General features: G+C 51.4%; 1 protein-coding gene across 3 annotated transcripts in view; it reads right to left on the bottom strand.

Annotated features, from left to right (window-relative positions):
• Positions 1 to 3,307: 3,307 nt before the first annotated feature.
• PPARD (peroxisome proliferator-activated receptor delta) overlaps positions 3,308 to 19,771 on the bottom strand; it is a 91,988-nt gene continuing 75,524 nt past the window's right edge. For 2 of the 3 annotated variants that reach the window (XM_011986553.1, XM_011986554.1), the window contains 5 exons: positions 11,042 to 11,196; positions 9,559 to 9,697; positions 7,371 to 7,573; positions 6,742 to 7,192; positions 3,308 to 5,664 (listed from right to left, as the gene is read on the bottom strand). In XM_011986553.1, the coding sequence (XP_011841943.1) occupies positions 5,417 to 5,664; positions 6,742 to 7,192; positions 7,371 to 7,573; positions 9,559 to 9,697; positions 11,042 to 11,196 (1,196 nt within the window). In that variant the 3' untranslated portion in view covers positions 3,308 to 5,416. The remainder of the gene's footprint in view (positions 5,665 to 6,741; positions 7,193 to 7,370; positions 7,574 to 9,558; positions 9,698 to 11,041; positions 11,197 to 19,771) is intronic. The other variant, XM_011986555.1, reaches the window with a different exon arrangement.

Raw genomic sequence — 19,771 nt, 5'->3', positions numbered from 1 at the left:
GCCTCAGCCTCCCAAGTAACTGGGATTACAGGCGCCCACCACCACTCCTGGCTAATTTTTTGTATTTTTAGTAGAGACCAGGTTTCACCGTGGTAGCCAGGATGGTCTCAATCTTCTGAACTTGTGATCTGCCCGCCTTGGCCTCCCAAAGTACTGGGATACAGGCACGAGGCACTGTGCCCGGCCTATTTTTCTGAGACAGGGTCTCACTCTGTCACCCATGCTGGAGTGCAGTGGTGCAATCATAGCTCACTGCAACCTCGAATACCTGGGCTCAAGTGATCCTCCTGCCTCAGCCTCCCAAGTAAAACATTTATTTCCTTTATAACAGTCAATAGTTATATTTTTTTTAGGTGCCAGGGCTCTAATTTCACTGGTTGTTATGTCTATTTTCATGCAGGCTTGTTTTTTTGTATCTAGGATTTTGTGGGAATTCTCTACTGCCTGTATCTGTCCTCCAGAAAGGTTTTGCATTTGCTTTTGCCAGGCTTCCCAGGGATACTACAAGCTCAGGACCCTGTTTCTTTCTTTCTTTCTTTCAAATCATTTTTTTTTTTTTTTGAGACAGAGAGTCTCTCTCTGTCACCCAGGCTGGAGTGCAGTGGTGTGAACTCAGCTCACTGCTACCTCGAACTCCTGGGTTCAAGTGATCTCCAGCCTCAGCCTCCTGAGTAGCTGGGATTACAGGTGTACACCACCATGCCCAGGTTTTTGTTTGTTTTTGTTTTTGGTATGTTTAGTAGAGACCGAGTTTTAACGTGTTGGCAAGGCTGGTCTCAAACTCCTGATCTCAGGTGATCCACTCACCTTGGCCTCTCAAAGTGCTGGGATTACAGGTATGAGCCACCACGCCTGGCCATCTCTCTAATAAACTTCTAATTTCAAAATACTTTTAGGTTTATAGAATTATTGCCAAGAGAATCTTCTAAGTCTCCTAAGTTTGCTTTCTTATTTTTTTAGTTTAAATGTTTGATTCATGTGTCCTGAGCATTATTAAGAAGAGACCAGGTGACCAACTATTGTCTCCAAAGTTTTGATCCTGGGTGAAAAGCAGAGATCCTAAGGCTGTGGATGGAATACTGGCCATGCCTCTTCCTAGCTGTGACCACAGGCACACCCCTTAATCTCTCATTGTGCTTCCTCCTCTGTAAAATGACAGGTGATAAGGTTTACCTTATAAGATTAGAGGTGATGTATGTATAATGCATAAATAGCTGCGTAATAAGGAATAGCAGTTAGGGATAGTAACAACAGGGGCCAGAGTAATATGATGCTCTTTGCAGCACCAGAACCCAGATAAAGTGGTTGAGACAGCTTCGACTCTCTGAACTGAATGAGAACTGGTTATTTAGTATATGGGGTTCTTACCTCTTCAGTGCTGGGAAGAGGACTGGCCTTTAATAACTGAAACACACACAGTCTTTGACTATTTTTTCCCCACTTGATAGTGTGGGAAAGAATAGGGAGGTGAGAAAAATAAACCAAGTGTAGAAAGTAAAAAGGTTCCTCTTCAAAGTTTCCCTTCTTGTTAAAAAATAAATCATAAGTGTTAGAAATAATAGTTTCTTTTAAAGACTAACTTCCTTCAAGCCACCTTGTTCTGTGCTAACAACTCTGTTAAGCCCTATCCTGTGTAGCTATTAGATATAAGGGAATGAGTACGTTCGATGTCCTTGTACTTTAACCAATGTATTTTGTTATTACTTTTCTAAGTCCTTTTGCAAGCAACTTCCTCTTTTCCTTTGTTCTCCCTTGCCTTTACCTATTTAGGATAAAGTTTTAAGTTATTAGCTAGCCGGGTTTAGCTTAGATTGTGCGGTCCGGCTGCAGCCAATGGAGACAGAACACAGTAGCAAGGACAAGCTGTGTAAGGGATAAAAATTGCTTCCCTCCTTTGTTCGTGTGCAGTCTCGCCATTGTTCCATCTGTGAGGAACACCCTTTCTGCAGAAAGTAAAATTGCCTTGCTGAGAAAACTTTTTGTTTAAATGCTAATTTTTCCTTAGAGTACTGAGGAACAAGCATTCTGTTTCTGAATGAACATTCTACTTATAACACCAAGTAAACCAGAATATTCCATTATAAAAAAGGCTACCAATTTCAGAGATGCCCATTGCTCTGCCAAGATGACCAGCAAAGAGAGAAAACAGGGAGGCAAGTGCTGTAGTGACCATCCCTTAGCTGTGGGCATCTAGGATCCCTCACACTGGGGCTGGTGCCTGTACGCTGTGCTAGTTGTTTGCCTGCAGATGCTTGGTTCAATTCCCACCCTTCCACATGCTCCTCTACGGGTGGAAGTCTACAAACTCCATTTCCTAGACTACCATCCATTTTTTTCCCCCAATGGGAGGTAAAAGCAACAGACTGGAAGATAGGCAGAAGGAAGAATCCTTTGCTTCCCCAACCCCAAACTCTGACAGCACTTCTGGCAGAAGCAGCTGAGACCAGGCTATGAGTTATGGGGCTACAGCACTCAAGCAGTGAGGTCACAGGGGCAGCAGTGGTGGTGGCCTTGGGCACTCTGGTGGCCCCATATGTACCATGTGCATGAACTCAGGTGCCAGCAGTCTGGTTCTACAGTCAAATCAACTGGTGACTTCAGGCTCCTGGTTGCTGCAGTGTCAGTGTGTGTTCTAGCAATGGTGGCCCCCAAATGATACCATTTTCCCATTCAGCCCTGGAGGTGAGAATGGCTTCCTGCAGTTACTCATCTCTGGATGACCTCTATTTCCCCCTGTTGATCTTTCAGTACTTCCAATACTTTTGCAACAACTCCCTGCAGTACATTCCCCATTTGGAACTATTTAGCTGTAGTTTTTTCCTGACTAGATAAACACATACTCTGTTACATACCCTGACCTGGCCTCGCACTGCAGACAAACCCATGGCTGCTGGGGGCTGGGCTCTACTGGACCCCTGGGGACCTGGTGTCTCAGGAAAGACAGGAGAGAACCGGGTGGCAGCACAGGAGAGGAAAGCCATGACCTCTCGTGGTGATGAAAAACTGGCTTTGATCTATTGAGTCCTGCATCCGCCTCCTCCAGGGGCCTTCCCGTTCCCCAGAGCCCAGTTGCTCCACCAGGGTACCACACATCCTTTGTACCCTCACACCCCAAATTCTCTCTGCAGGGTGGAAATGGCACAGTCGTCCACCCGACTGACAAGTGGTGAGCAAAGCGAGGTGGAGGCACAGGAGGGCTTCGGCACCCAAAGCCTCCTTTGCCCTCCAGTACTGGATGTGGAGGAGGTGTGGAGCCCTGTCAGCCCCAGGAAAAACATTCAAGTAACTGAGTCAGCTTCCAGTCGGCTCTTAAATATTTAATTCCCATTTATTTAAAGTTTCGTCAGTCTGTGTACACTATTTATATTAAAAACACAGGAAGCTGGGGCTCCTAGCAAAAATATACATTTCAATTTTGGAGATTGTTCAGACACTGAGAAGAGCTGTATCCTCAGCACCAGACCCGGGTCGGGGCAGGGGTCGGGGCAGGGATGCGGCACGTGGTAGGGGAGGGGGAGGTGGGTCCCAGCAGCCATCCCTTCATAGCCTTGGCCTGAAAGGAAGCACCCCAACCCCCATCAGCTGGGTGGGTGGGGAGCTGGAAGAATTCTGCCAGTAGAGAGTGATCCTGGGGCATGGAAGGGAGGCCACAGCGCCAGTAGGGGCAAGGGCTGAGCACTTCCACCCAGAGTCACACACAGAATGGCCCCTTGGGAGGGAGGACCAGGCAGGACCCAGGAAGCCTGGGCTCGAACTCCAGCTCTCCTACCTCTGTGCTCTGAGACTACAGCCAGCCCCTTGCCCCTGCAGGCCTGGAGGGCTCTGCCCTACTCAGACATGGCATGCCCAGCTGTGCTTTGGCCCTGTTCTGAGGTGAGTGCACCTCAACCTGGAAGCAGGGGAGGGCAGGGACCAGCGGTGTGGGACTGGTCCCACAAGGTCCCCGGACACCAGAGGCTGTGCAGGGAGGCTTCTAGGTGGCCAGCTGGGCTGAGTAAAGGGGAAGAGGAGGGCGGCAGAGCTGTTGGGACAAATGGACATCAGAATGAACAGGCTCAGTTTATCCCAGGAAGCTCCCACTGGGAGCAGGTGCTGGGCTGACTCAGCAGGACCTGCAGGACTCCTGCCTCCCCAGAGACCTGGCCCAGCCCTGCCTGCCCACCTGCAGGCCCCTCTCTCCGGGTTCTCACTTGCCTCAGGGAGGGAAGGGAGGTGCATGGAGCCTGCAGGTAAAGTGATTTCAGTGCTTGTGTGTGTGCTGGAGGGGGCAGTTTCAGGGAGAGTGGGGCCTGAGCTCCCATGGAGCCAGCTAGAGAAAGGAGCAGTAGGATGTGAGGCCAGGCCTTGGCCCTGGGTGCCGACATAATGTGGGTGGCTGCTACTGGGCAGGGGGGCAGTGGGTATGCTGGCGGAAGGCCTGCCCTGAGCTCTCCCTGGCCTGACCCCAGAACTCAGACCCCCAGTCCTAGGGGCAGAATTGCGTGTGCTGCTTCCTCCAACCACCAACCCCTCCTCCTTCTCTTGAGACTTGCTCCTCTTCAATGAGGTGGGGGCCTACCTGGAGGGAACCCTGCCTACTTCCAAGCTGGGAGACTGCCGTCCAGCGGCCAGTGCAGGGAGCCATCAGCAACACTGGCCTGGCAAACCAGTGTGAAGAAGATGGAAGGACGCTGGGTGTCAGTGGAGCTGAGGAGTGCTGCTGGAGCAGGATCAGTTGGGTCAGTGGGTGGCCTCAGCCTCGGAGGAGCAATTACAGTCTTGGGGAGGCATCTGGCTCTCAGCCTGGGCCTCCTGCCCACTGTCCTTTACAGCGGGGACTCTATGACTACAGGCTGCTGCAGTCAGTCCAGGCCATGCTCAGCCTTCCCTGGAACCCAGGCCCAGACAGCTTAGTGTTTCTTTGGATGGCTCAAGTCTTTTGCTCTGAAGACAGGAGACAGAAGTGAGGACCCTAAGACTGCAGGTGCAATGATGGGGCAGAGGGCAGGCCCCACTCCCTTCTGCTCCTGGAGAAAGCGTGTGCAAAAGCAGAGGTCCTGTTCTATGCTGCTGGTGAAATCATACAAAACATCTCACAGAATAAGAAAGGAGGACAGACATGGGGCGTGGAGAAAGGGAGGGCAAGGGAGAAGGGAAGAGGAGAAGCCTACAGAAAGGAAGAAATAGAGTAAGCGAATTAGAAAGGAAAGAGGAACTGAGAAAGAGGGAGACAACAGACAGGAAGAGAGCTGGCTGGAGGAAGCGGGAGAGAGGGCACAGGGAGCCAGAGGCGGTGGGTGTCATGTGTCTGACAGCGAGCATGGGACTCCGCTGCTCCAGGCCAGGTGCTCAAGGGCTGGTCAACGGAAAAGTCACGTGGGTGGGCCCCTCCAGTGCCAGCCCCACTGGAGCCTGCAGGGAGGCCTGGGTGCCGCCCTTAGTACATGTCCTTGTAGATCTCCTGGAGCAGAGGGTGCAGCGAGGTCTCGGTCTCGGTCTTCTTGATCCGCTGCATCATCTGCGCATGCTCGGTGACCAGCTGCCGCAGGTCAGCCATCTTCTGCAACAGCTTGGGGAAGAGGTACTGGGCATCGGGGTGGTTGGCCTGCAGGTGGAATTCGAGGGCACGCAGGATGGTGTCCTGGATAGCCTCCACCTGTGGAACGTTCATGAGGCCTGGCCGGTCTGTGGGGACACAGGGCATGCCAGGGAGCTCAGAAAGGCACTGGAGCTCCCCTACCTCCACCCCAAGAGGTGACTTGGCCCAGGGGACAGCAGGCCTCCTTGGCTGTGACAGACCAAGCCCTGTCCCGTGACAGACCAAGCCCTGTCCCGTCAGCAATGCTCCACTGGGTGTTCTAGTCTCCGTACCCCTGGTCTTAATCTACTTCTTTTGTTTTTTGCCAATGGTTTTTCCCCCCCTGCCCCGATTAGGCAACATAGTATCGTGGTTAAGAGACTCAATGCTTAATTCAAATCCTGTGTCTGCCACAGCCTATAGATGAAGCTATGGGCAGGTCACTCAGCCTCTCTGATGTGTAAAATGGAGATAGAAAACATTCTTCCTGCACAGGTTTGTTGTGAGGATCAAGTGAGTCATCATCGATGAAAAGGAACAGTGCCTGGCATGAAGTAAGCTCTAGGCCACGGTTAGTTAGCACAGTTATTATTGTATTTATTGTGTTGGAATTTAAAAAATGCAGAGACAATGCAGACAATTTTTCCACCCCACATTAACATGACAGCATACTGCCTGTTAGTCCTTTTCCTTTTTTTCGAGACAGGGTCTCGCTCTGTCACCCAGGTTGGAGTGCAGTGGTGGGATTTTGGCTCACTGCAACCTCCACCTCTCCGATTCTCCTGGCTCAGCCTCCCAAGTAGCTGGGATTACAGGTGCGTGCCACCACATCTGGCTAATTTTTTGTATTTTTAGTAGAGATGGGGTTTCACCATGTTGGCCAGGCTAGTTTCAAACTCCTGACCTCAAGTGATTCGCCCGCCTTGGCCTGCCAAAGTGCTGGGATTACAGGCGTGAGCCACCATGTCTGGCTGAGTCTCTTTTCTATCTCCACCTCCATCTACATACATAATGAGATGGAGCTAATCCTGCATGGTCAGTCAGTGCCTTGCATGTTCCACTGCGAAGATCAAAGGGACACTTCCCCACACTGTCAGAGCTCAGGCACAGTGCCCTGCAGCGTGGGCCAGCCCCCAGGACGACTGGGTGTGCCGGGCCAGCCCGCCTGCCACACTCTCACTCACCTCCACACAGAATGATGGCTGCAATGAATAGGGCCAGGTCACTGTCGTCAAGTTCCAGGGCGTTGAACTTGACAGCAAATTCAAACTTGGGCTCAATGATATCACTGAAGGGTTTGCGGAGGCTGCGCAGGAACTCGCGGGTGACAAAGCCACTGCCGTTGGCTACCAGCAGCCCATCCTTGTTGACGATGGAGGCCAGCATGGCGAAGATGGCCTCGTGCACGCCATACTTGAGAAGGGTAACCTGGTCGTTGAGGAAGAGGCTGCTGAAGCTGGGGATGCTCTTGGCGAACTCGGTGAGCTCCCGCACGGTCTCCACCGTGGTGCACTGGCAGCGGTAGAAGACGTGCACGCTGATCTCCTTGTAGGGAGGCAGGCCGTTCACCAGCTGCTTCCACACCAGCCCCTTCTCTGCCTGCCACAATGTCTCGATGTCGTGGATCACAAAGGGCTGAAAACCAGGCCCTGTTAGAGACCAGGATTCGGGAGACCCCCACCCTGTGCTCCCCATATCCCTTGCCTGCACCATGAAGTTGAGGGAGGGAGAAGGCCTGGCTCTCCCAGGAGTCAGGCAGGCAGCAGTGGGACCCAGAGCCCAGGATACTGCCAGGCCGAGCAGCAACACTCACCGCTGTGTGGCTGGCTTTGCCAGTGAGGATGCTGCGGGCCTTCTTTTTGGTCATGTTGAAGTTTTTCAGGTAGGCATTGTAGATGTGCTTGGAGAAGGCCTTCAGGTCGGCCACCTGTGGGTTGTACTGGCTCCCCTCATTTGCCGTCAGCCCCGCCACCAGCTTCCTCTTCTCAGCCTCCGGCATCCGGCCGAAACGGATAGCTGCACAGGGAAGAGGGCAGTCAGCAAGGAGCCCAGGCAGGCCCCAGCACCTCTGACATCCCCATCCCTTTACAGGTGCATGGGCCAAATCCTTTTGGAGCCCAGGGCCCCCAGACGCTCTAGAGTCAGCAAGGTGGGAATGCTGGGGTGGCCCCTCCAGATTGCAAGCTCCACAAGACGTGATTTTTTTTGGGGGGTGTATCTTTGCAAGAGCAGTGATTTTGTCTGTTTTGTTCACAGTGCCCAGAACACAAGGGCTCTAACATACTGAGTGACTGAGCTACTCTGACTGGGGTAAGACAGACTTTGGTGACAAAGGCCTGGATGTGAGTTCCAGGTTAGCAGTTTACTAGCTGTGTGACTTGGGGCAGACTCCTTCACTTTTCTTTTTCTTTTTTTTGAGACAGAGTCTTGCTCTGTCTCCCAGGCTGGAGTACAGTGGCACGATCTCAGCTCACTACAACCTCTGCCTCCCGGGCTCAAGCAATTCTCTGCCTCAGTCTCCCAAGTAGCTGGGATTACAGGTGTCCGCCACCATGCCCGGCTAGTTTTTGTATTTTTTTTTAGTAGAGATGGGGTTTCACCATCTTGGCCAGGATGCTCTCGAACTGCTGACCTCAGGTGATCCACCCGCCTTGGCCTCCCAAAATGCTGGGATTATAGGCGTGTGCCACTATGCCCGGCTTTTTTCTTTTCTTTTTTTTGAGACAGGGTCTCCACTCTTGTCCAGGCTGGAGTACAGTGGCAAATCATGGCTCACTGCAGCTTTGACCTCCTTGGCTAAAGTGATCCTCCCACCTCAACCTTCTGAGTAGCTGAGACTACAGATGCATGCCACCACCAAGCCTGGCTAATTTTTTTTTTTTTTTTTTTTTTTTTGTAGAGATACGGTCTCACTACGTTGCTCAGGCTGGTCTTAAACTCCTGGACTCAAGCAATCCTCCTGCCTGCTTAGCCTCCCAAAGTGATGGGATTACAGGTGTGAGCCACTGCACCTGGCCACTTTTCTTTTTTAATCAGAAAAATGAGGCTAATACTTTTAAAAATGTACTGAGTTATTAGATCAATTAAATAAGAATCCTCACATAGTAAGCACTAAAAAATTGTTGTCATTAGTAATTAAGTAGGATACAAATGCGACTTCTCTCAGAGTTAGCATGAGGAGAGGGATTCAGTCAGTTCTGAGATTTCCTAGGAAAGGAGTCAAACCCAGACCTGCCAGACCCCATTACCCAGGACAGCTGCAAATGGAGGGCTCAGGTCCTGCTAACCCTCTAAGATGCAAGGCAGTTAGGGCATCCCTGGGTAAAAGCTGGCCAAGCAGCTAACCTGCCTGTCAAGATCACAAGAGGCTCTCCCCTGTCCTCTAGGGGTCTGACTCAGAGAGGTACTAAGGGGACAGGTGGGCTTTGCAATATCCTACCCTAGGAGTCCGAAGACAAGGCTCTGCAGGAGGCCTGGAGCACAGGGCAGAGAAGGCTTTGTCTCTGGGGAGTGGCTGACCTCCAAGAAACTTCTGCCTGGCTCCTGGCAGTTGACAGATATGGTCACTTACTGGCTACCGCCTGCCTTCTATAACCAAGAAGGGCCAAGGGGATCCCTGGCCTTGGCAGTAGCTTTCATGCTGCGTCAGGTCATCTGAGACAGGCTTGAGTTTCTGGGACAGGTGTTCCCCAAATTGTTCAAGCTGTTATCAATTCTCAGTTCCCTTCTGGGCCAGAATGGGTAAACCTCAGGTACAGGGAGGTAGAGACTACCCCAGGCCTGGGACCATGGTAGATGCTGGCAGTCTGAGGAACTGGCAGGTCTTAGGCTCTAAGACCCAAGGTCCAGATCAGCAAAGCCAACAGCCAACAGCCATGGTGCTTACTGTGTGCCAGGCACTGCTCTACAGGCGCCCCCTCTGGGCTGCCCCGAGGGCTCCCTGGACCCTGGTTTCAGGCGGTGTGGAGCCAGCAGCCCGTGTTGCCCTGGTCAGCTCTCACCGTTGTGTGACATGCCCAGTGCCAGGCACTTCTGGAAACGGCAGTACTGACACTTGTTGCGGTTCTTCTTCTGAATCTTGCAGCTGCGCTCACACTTCTCGTACTCCAGCTTCATGCGGATCGTCCGACGGAAGAAGCCCTGAGGCACCAAGAACAGGTGAGGAAAGGCCACCAGGAGGTGGGGGGAGGTTGTGCCAAAGGGCCTGATAATGCATACTCCTGAAATTTGGAAGTAATGAGGAGAAATTTTTTTGGAGGGGAGATGGAGAAGGAAAATAAATAATTCTGAAACTTTAATTAAAACTATTTTAGATTGGGCGCAGTGGCTCATGCCTGTAATCCCAGACTTTGGGAAGCCAAGGTGGGCCGATCACCTGAGGTCAGGAGTTTGAGACCAGCCTGGCCAAGATGGTGAAACCCCGTCTCTACTAAAAATACAGAAAAATTAGCCAAGTGTGGTGGCACACCCCTGTAATCCCACCTACCCAGGAGGTTGAGGCAGGGAAATCTCCTGAACACGCGAGGCAGAGGTTGCAGTGAGCCAAGATCGCGCCATTACACTCCAGCCTGGACAATAATAGTGAAACTCTGTCTCAAAAAAACAAAAAACAAAAAGAACACAACTATTTTAAATGCCTAAAGAAGTCCTAAAGCTTCTTTGTTGGGGCTGGGCAGAGTGGCTCACGCCTGTAATCCCAGCACTTTGGGAGGCCGAGACAGGTGTATCACCTGAGGTCAGGAGTTCAAGACCAGCCTGGCCAACATGGTGAAACCCCATCTCTACTAAAAGTACGAAAATTAGCCAGGCATAGTGGTGTGTACCTGTAATCCCAGCTACTCTGGAGGCTGAGGCAGGAGAATCTCCTGAACCCGGGAGGTGGAGGTTGCAATTAACTGAGATCACGCCAGTGCACTCCAGCCTAGGTGACAGAGCAAGATTCCATCTCAAAAAAAAAAAAAAAAGCTTCTTTGTTAGTTTGGTAACATAAGATTGTCTCACGGCTAACTTGGTTTCTCATAAATTTATCTGGTTCTGTATATTTGTGAGGTGGTGGTTCAATAAAATAATCGTGAGATTTTGATGTGTGTGAAGTTAGGAAGGATCCACAAATGTCAGTGGAAAAACAAATGTCTGTCCTTTTTCTCAAAGAGCCCCCTTTGAGCTTTGAGAAACAGGAAACCCAGACCTCAGCCCAAGACCCTCATTCTGTCCTGCCTGCCTGGTCCCCAGGGGGGCACAATCACCCACAAAGCTGGGTCAACACAGGTGCCTGGCAGGGTAGGCTTGACAAGGGAACTCCCTCCTCTCCTGCAGTGCCCAGAGCTGAGGTCTGGAGCCCAAGGGTCTGGCTGCCTCCTGGGCAGGAATTCTGCAGTGGACACAGTCAGGGCCCTACCCCAAGGCAGGGAAAGCTTTGTGGAGGGTCAATTCACCACGTGACCAGCGCCTCAGTGGCCAGCGACCGCTCCCCCGAGTCCGTACCTTGCACCCCTCACATGCATGGACGCCGTAGTGGAAGCCCGATGCCTTGTCCCCGCACACCCGGCACTCCATGTTGAGGCTGCCACACGAGGCCCCGTCACAGCCCATCTGCAGCTGGTCCAGCAGTGAGGGTGGCGAGGAGCTCCGGGAGAGGTCTGTGGACACACGATGGAGGGGCAGCTCCACACGCTGCCAGGCCTGGAAGCCAGGGCGTGGGAACAGCCCCACAGCCCTCAGCTCAGTCACTTAACAGCTGTGTGGCCTCAGGGAGTCAACTTTTCTAAGGACCAGTTTCTTCACCTAGAACCTGAGGTCAGGACCAGTTTCTTCACCTAGAACCTGAACCAGGGGTATTGACAGCTTCTCTGGGAGGACGGGCAAAAAGTCTCCACAGTGCTTCTCCCAGAGCCTAACATACAGAAGATGTTCAGTACACGGCAGCTATTACCACTGGGGTTGAGTCAAAGGCTTCCTGGGCTGAACTCACTATGCGGCAGCAGTAGGGAGGAAAATGGCTGTGTTTTGGGAGGAGGAAAGCAAGAGGGAGAAAGCAGACACACAATCTTTAGATGGCCCTTAGGAAGCAGCTCTCCTGGTTCAGAGGTTGCCACTGTGTGGCCCATGTGGAGATGTGTGCAATGTGTTTTGCAGAAACTGCAGGACTGTAGACCTCTGCAGAGCTAGCCTCCCCACCATCCCCCAGAGGAAGTTCTATTCTTGCATAGACTCCAGGGATGCTGTAAACAATCTCTCAAGAAGCTCACGTTCATTCCCATGAAACTTCTTGCTTGAGTAGAACAGCTTAGGTATCAGTCATATTGATTAAGAACACACTGAATTTCTCCAGGTTTTTCTATCAAATGTATAGATGTTTGAACCACAAGGTGTTGAGTGTATTGGTGGGGAAGGCAGTTTGCTAAGGCTATGACTTCAGGATACACCTGCTGTCAGATGATTTCCTAAGAACTGCTACGAATCTCTTCCCAGTGCCCTTTGGACACTCAGAAATGATCTCTTCATCTTGGAAAGGGGACCTGAACTAAGCCTCAGCTTCCTGACTCCTAGCCCAGAGCTGGTTTCATGGCCTCACATACCAGCTGTCCTGCTTCTGCCATGATGATCGTCCAACCTCTGCACTCTTCTCTAATGACTGAGCGACCTCCCCCAAAGCAGGTGCCAAACCTCCAAACCAGAGAATCAGCCATTTTGAGTAGAAGGGGACATCAGCGGGACCCAAGCCATGGAGATGAACCCAGACTAATGTTTTCCAGGCCTGCAGTAATACCTCTCTACTATACACGCCAAGCAACCTTCATTTCCCCACCATGTGAGTAACTATCCACCTGCTACCGACCAAAGTGCACTCCATCCTCCCCACACGGTCTCCCCACTCCCCCAGCTTCCCCTTGGGTCCTAGAAGTGGCAGCAGGAAAGCCTCCTTCCCCTATCCTGGCCACAGGAGGGGGAGCACAAGAAGCACCCAACCGTGGCAGAGAGGACCCAGTGGGCTGCTCCCCTCCTAGCTGGTGAGGTTTAGGGGTGACACAAGTCTCTGGTTCCTAAAATGGCCTGTCTTGTCCTGGCACCTTAGCTCCAAACTTCAGTCATTCCAAGGTGTGTAACTGTTCCTCTTGACCCAGACTGGGTGAGTGGGCTCCCTCCATCTCTCGGGACTGGGAGGGAAAAGCTGTGCTCTGGGAGGGTGAAGCTGCTTTGGTCTTCTCAGGCCTTTGTCACCGCCTGACATATCCTGTGTGTGTTCATTGTTGGGAGCCACCCACTAGGACATAAGGGCCACAAGGCCAGGAACTTTGTCCACCAGGGCACCAGCGTGGTCTGGCACTGAGAGCTGTGTGAGGTGCTGGGCACGCAGCAGGCACGTGATAGCTCTCTGCACAATTGGCAGTCCTCAGGCTGCCTGGGTGTCCTGACCGAAGCACCAACTGGCTGACGGGGCTGGGCAGGACCTGCCACTCCTGGAGGCATTATAACAGGGACAATAAAACTCACAGCACCGGATGTTGGAAGAAAAAGAGAGAACATGACAGAAACCCTTTGTGGACGCCCACGCAGATGCTGGGGCAGGCAGGGTTTCTGGCATTTCCTCCTTGAATCTGTGCAGTCCATGAGCATATGCTTGCGTTGTGGCATTTCTTGTAATTTTGTTTTTGTGGCCTGCACGTCTGCTTCCTCTGCTAGACTCTGCATATCTCTACTCACGTTCCCTTTGGATCTCGGAGCTCACTTCCACCACCGAGTCTTGTCTACAGTGGCCAATACCCTTAGATTATTCACACCTCCTGCAGGTGCCTTTCTCTTCCTCCCTGTGGCCATGGAAAGTCAGCAGGTGTCTAGTCATTTGGTTGCTGTTGGCACTGCACGTGACAATGTCACCCTCTGTGTTCACTCAAAAGACACATGATAAGCACCTTCTATATGCAGGGCAGGACCTAGACTCTGCCCTCAAATAGCTGAGGTAAGAAAGTAACAGCAGGGCCAGGCGTTGTGGCTCACGCCTGTAATCCCAGCACTTTGGGATGCCGATGCGGGTGGATCATGAGGTCAAGGGATTGAAACCATCCTGGCCAACATGGTGAAACCCTGTCTCTACTAAAAATATAAAAATTAGCCAGGCACAGTGGCTCATGCCTGTAATCCCAGCTACTCGGGAGGCTAAGGCAGGAGAATCACTTGAACCTGGGGGTGGGGAAGTGGAGACTGTAGTGAGCTGAGATCGTGCCACTGCACTCTTGCCTGGCAACAGAGTAAGACTGTCTCAAAAAAAAAAAAAGGGGTAACGGCTGAGTGTGGTAGCTCATGCCTGTAATCCCAGCTACTCGGGAGGCTAAGGCAGGAGAATCACTTGAACCTGGGGGTGGGGAAGTGGAGACTGTAGTGAGCTGAGATCGTGCCACTGCACTCTTGCCTGGCAACAGAGTAAGACTGTCTCAAAAAAAAAAAAAGGGGTAACGGCTGAGTGTGGTAGCTCACGCCAGTAATCCCAATACTCTGGGAGGCCAAGGCAGGAGGATCACCTGAGGCCAGGAGCAACGTAGCGAGACCCTGTCTATACAAAAAATAAAAAAAAATAGTTGGGTGTCATGGCACCTGCCTATAGTGCCTGCTACTGAGGAGGCTGAGGCAGGAAGATCCTTGAGCCTAGAAGAGCTGTGATAGTGCCACTGTACACCAGCCTGGGTGACAAAGCATGACTGTCTCTACTTAAAAAAAACAAAAGGCCAAGTGCAGTGGCTCATACCTATAATCCCAACACGCTGGGAGGCTGAGGCGGGAGGATCACTTGAGCCCAGGAGTTTGAGACCAGCCTGGCAACATAGTGAGACCCCGTCTCTATAAAAAATTTAAATAACTAGCTGGGTGTGGTGGCACATGCCTGTGGGACCTGCTACTTGGGAGGCTGAGGCAGGAGGATTGCCTGAATGTGGGAAGATGACTTGAGCCTGGGAGGTCGAGGTTGCAGTGAGCTGTGATTGCACCACTGTACTCCAGCCTTTGCTGACAGAATAAGACCTTGTCTCAAAAAAATAAACAAATAAATAAACAAGAAAAACAAGAAAAACAAGGAAAGGTAAGATGTAACTTAACTTACTATAACCCACTTGTGCCTACAGGAAAATAATAAAATAGAAAAAAAGAGAAAGAGACAAGAAAACTAGAACATGAGATAGAGTGGGGCAACACCAGGTAAGGGGCAGTAAGAGGTGCAGGATTTTGGAATGAGCCATCACCCATGCATGTGACTGTCACGGAAGGGGGCTGCTTCTCTCTCTGCTCAAAGAAAGGTGATGGCAGAATTCTTCCCATACTAGGGGCCAGGTTCTGAAGGTTCCACCACTTCCCCCACACCATGAAGTCCCGGGTAGAGGTGGGGGCAAGCAGGTGTCCCGCTAAAGGCACTCCACTGGACACCCATTTAATCTCACGTAAAACCTCAAAACAACCCTTCAAGATGGTCTTCTTACCCCCACTTTATAGGCAAGGAAGCCGAGGCTCCAAGGCTCAGAAGCTTAAGTAACTTGCTGATAGCAGCTGTGTTGATCTTACCTATCAACTTGATTACGCCATGGTGCCCAGTTTGACCAAACAACGTTGCTAAGAAGGTTTTTTTTTTTTTTTTTTTGAGATGAAGTCTTGCTCTCATCCCCCAGGCTGGCGTACAATGCACGATCTCAGCTCACTGCATCTCTGCCTCCCGGGTTCAAGCGATTCTCCTGCCTCAGCCCCCTGAGTAGCTGGGATTACAGGTGCTCAGCTAGTTTTTTTGGTATTTTTAGTAGAGACAGGGTTTCACCACGTTGGCCAGGTTGGTCTCGAACTCCTGACCTCAGGGGATCCACCCACCTCGGCCTCCCAAAGTGCAGGGATTACAGGTGTAAGCCACTGCGCCCGGCCACTAGGAAGGTATTTTTTAGATGTAACTAACATTTAAATCAGAAGACTTTGAGTAAAGCAGATTACCTCCATAATGTGAGTGGCCCTCATCCAACAACTGAAGGCCTTAAGAAAAAAGACTGAGTTCAGCCGGGCGCAGTGGCTCAAGCCTGTAATCCCAGCACTTTGGGAGGCCGAGACAGGCGGATCACGAGGTCAGGAGATCGAGACCATCCTGGCTAACACGGTGAAACCCCGTCTCTACTAAAAAATACAAAAAAAAACTAGCCGGGCGAGGTGGCGGGCGCCTGTAGTCCCAGCTACTCGGGAGGCTGAGGCAGGAGAATGACGTAAACCCGGGAGGCGGAGCTTGCAGTGAGCTGAGATCCGACCACTGCACTCCAGCCTGGGCGACAGAGCGAGACTCTGTCTCAAAAAAAAAAAAAAAGAAAGAAAGAAAGAAAAAAGACTGAGTGCCTACCATGGCCCCACTGTGGAAGAGGAGATTCTGCCTCCAGGCTGCCTTTGGACTTGAACTGCAACATCAACTTCCCCGGCTCTCCAGCCTGCCTGCCTTGCAAAATTTGGACTTGCCACCCCCACAACTGTGTGAAACAATTCATTAAAACACATCTCTCTCTTTCAAAACACACACACACACACACACACACACACACACACACACAGGTTCTGCTTCTCTGGAGAACCCTGACTAACACAGTGACAGAGCAAGAATTATAACCTAGAACCGTGCAACTCCTGAAGCTGAGCTCTTAACCTCGGCATTCCACTACTACACACATCTGCAGGTTCAGGACTACTAATCAATAACATCATTATGATAAACAACAGGACACAGTCACTGCTGAGGAGGTACTTGTCATTATCCAAACGTTTGGATTCAGTGTAAACACTAGCCCTCTCACCCAGAGAGTAAAGTATCAGTTTCACCATCTTTGATTACAAGTTCAGCAAATAGACACTATTGACCTTATTCACATCATTTGTGGCTGAGAGCTCTCCTGCATATCCAGTCTCCAATGCTGGGAGAATGCCGTTGTCATGGCTGTGAAGACAGCCAGGAGGCTCCCGATTGGTCTATTTACTTCGCTGGCAGAGCTCACAGGCAAACAGGTACCCAGCAGCTTCTGAAGTCAGGCCAAATTCTGCAGGGATTTGAGGCTGGGTTACTGAGCAGCCTCTTTACTTCTGTTGTCCTGTTTGCCTGAACTGAGCGCTCCCTGGGACAGGCACTCAGCCTTGTCCAACACTGTATGGCCAGCCCTGGGCACAGTGCTGGGCCCAGCCTGACACCCACCAAGTGCCTGCCAAGTGAGGAGGTGCTGAGGCCAGGAGGAAGGAAACTTTATCTTCCTCTTTCTTTCTCAAGTGTGATTGGGATGGATGTCACTGAAGCAGGAGGGATGAGAAAGGGAATGGGATATGAACCCTGGCTCTAGCTGTCTCTACTCCTACATACCCACGGGACCCTGGCAAGTGGGTTTCTGGAAACCTCAGTTTCCTTATTGATGGGAAGGTCTGTGCTGCCTGACTGGGGGGAGGGTGAGGAGAAGGTGCTTGGCAGGTGTGCAGCTCAGTATGTGCAGTGAGAGTCAGTGCCGAACTGCTGGGGGGATGGGGTCAGGGGTGACTGTGGAGCCTTCCTGCTGTTTCAGGGCTCAAAGCCATGCCCTGTCCTTATGGGTCCCTCAGGGGACTCCTGAGGCCAAAGTAATAACTCATGGGGGTGGGGCAGAGAACTAGCAGGTGCTGAGACCTGTGATGTGTCAGATACCGCCACTGACTCTCACCTGGCGGGCCCTCAGGCTGGGTAGGACACAGCCTGTAAAGGTGAAGACAGTGAGACTCGGAGAAGTGATGGCACTGGTGAGGGCTGCAGCTCACAGCGACAGACCTGGGATGCCTGCCCTGGTCTCTGCGATCTCAAAGCCCTTCTGCTCCGGACACATGATAAGGCTCTGTCTCCAGGGCCCCTCACCAACAGTTAATTTTAACCTTAAAAAAGTACAGTTGCCTTTTAAATTATGAAAGTAGTGCAGACTTGTGGAGAAAAATACAGAAGGGTATGCAGGATCTTGTGACAGAGCCTCCTTAACCACCATCCTGCTCCTCAGAGTTAGCCCCTGAGTCCTTCAGTATAGATTCTTCTGGTGCCTTCTATGAAACATAAGGATTTTGAACAATGGTATCCCCAACTTGTCAGGAACTTTTTTAATATATACAAACCAGCCTCATCCTTTTCAATGACTCCAGAGTATTCCACCACATGGCTCTACCACAGTTTCTAGAACTGGTTCCCCACAGATGGGCACGTTCCTATTTTTGCTCTTATGAGCAGTCCTGCAGTAAATAAGCTAGTGTGGAAATCTCTATGCACGCTGAGCAAGTACTTACATAGGACACGTTCCTAGAAGTGGGAATGCAGGGTAAAAGAAATGGCCAGGCATTGGTGGCTCACGCCTGTAATCCCAACACTTTGGGAGGCCTTGGGAGGCCAAGGTGGGCGGATCACCTGAGGTCAGGAGTTCGTGACTAGCCCGGCCAACACAGCGGAATCCCATCTCTACTAAAAATACAAAAATTAGCCAGGCATGGTGGTGCACACCTGTAATCCCAGCTGCTCGGGAGGCTGAGGCAGCAGAATCACTTGAACCTGGGAGGCGGAGGTTGCAGTGAGTCGAGATCGTGTGCCACTGCACTCCAGCCTGAGCGACAGAGTCAAGGTCCGTCTCAAAAAAAAAAAAAAAATTGCACACTAAGAGGTGTTGGCCCACACTACCCTTTCACCCCTGGTGGTGGAAGAGCCAAATCCTCCCCACCCATCTGACAGGTGAAATGGCATCGCAACTTAAGGTGCTTTCTTTGAGTTGGTTAGACTGAAAAACCTGTCGGGTTTTCAGGCCATTTGTATTTGTCCCATTGTTACCCGTTTTGATTTTCCTGCTAGGTTGCTTGCCTTGTAGAATTTTGGGGAACTTTTCATACACTATGGCTTTAACACGTAGTGATTATGTCAAGTAACCTCTCTCCTGTTTCAATGACTGAACAAGAAAGTCTTTCTACCTCCACTGTATCCATTTATTGATAAACAGAATCTATTAACACCACCTTATACATAGTACCATGTGACTGGTGAGGCAACCTCTGCCCTGGATGTTTCCTTGCTGTGCCCTAAATCCCACAACAAAGCTGCCTGAGAGGTCACCGCCATGCCTGCCTCACCCTACCCCTGCTCCCAGGCACCTCACCTGGCCTGCACGGGAACAGTGATGCCATTTGGGAAACAGCCCTGGTCCCAAGAAGGGGTGTGGAGGAAACTCCAGGACAGAACACTGCTGTGCAGGGGACTTCCATCTGCCTGGGCTCAGATGTGGGGATGAGGTGGGCCATGGCAGGCAGCATAACCACAAACCCTGTGGCTGTCTCTTCTCCTTGCATTCATCCTTGCATCTTCGTGACATCCCACACTCATTCTTAGTCCCCACTGTCTTCCCTTTGCTTTCTAACCCTCCCCACCTTCTTCAGATTTAGAACAGTATGTGCTACTGGCACTGAGTGAATTATCACTCCTGGTTAGCTATTCCTCTCTTCTGAGACAGGCTGTGTCTCCAAAGCCATCCCAGTTACCAGCCAATAGACAGGAAGTTGGTTACTCGGGGAATGGGGGACGACTTCACTTTGGCCCTAGAATCACATTAAGCCTATTTTGGTCACTCCCAGGTGATCCTGGGTGAGATTAGAAGGACTGAATGATGGCTCTATACTTCCTCCACCCAACTCTATACACTGAAGAGGAAGAACTGCAAAATTCTGGGACTTGCTTTGCAGGTTCAAGGTGCACGTGTGGCTCAAGGATTCAGACCCATCTTAGCTACAGACCCAAACAGAAGCCTGCGCTACCTCCACAGCCTCCACCCTGCCTTAGCTTGGACACCAACTGCCTCCTCCTGCTCCCATGCAGTCACAGGGGTCCAGAGCCCATTCCTGTGGTGTGGGCTTGCTCCTCTGCCTGAGTCACCGCATGTGGCTAGGATCTCCTGCAGCTGAAAGCAGCAGCGAGTGCACGGTGTCTACGCCCAGCAGTACATCCTTATGACCCTGAGTTCCTTCTGAGGGAAGGAGTGAGGATGAGCTGGATGTGTAGGCCTGCAGCACTTGGGTAAGGATAGAAGTGAAGGGAGAAAGCAAGAAGCAGAGGGATCAGGCCAAGCGCGGTGGCTCGCGCCTGTAATCCCAGCACTTTGGGAGGCTGAGGCGGGTGGATCGCTCGAGCCCAGGCCAACGTGGTGAAACCCCATCTCTACTAAAAAATACAAA

The sequence above is a fragment of the Mandrillus leucophaeus genome, unplaced genomic scaffold (genome assembly GCF_000951045.1).
Source record: "Mandrillus leucophaeus isolate KB7577 unplaced genomic scaffold, Mleu.le_1.0 Scaffold3, whole genome shotgun sequence".
Taxonomy (NCBI): domain Eukaryota; kingdom Metazoa; phylum Chordata; class Mammalia; order Primates; family Cercopithecidae; genus Mandrillus; species Mandrillus leucophaeus.
This window is presented reverse-complemented; position numbering and strand designations above follow the sequence as displayed.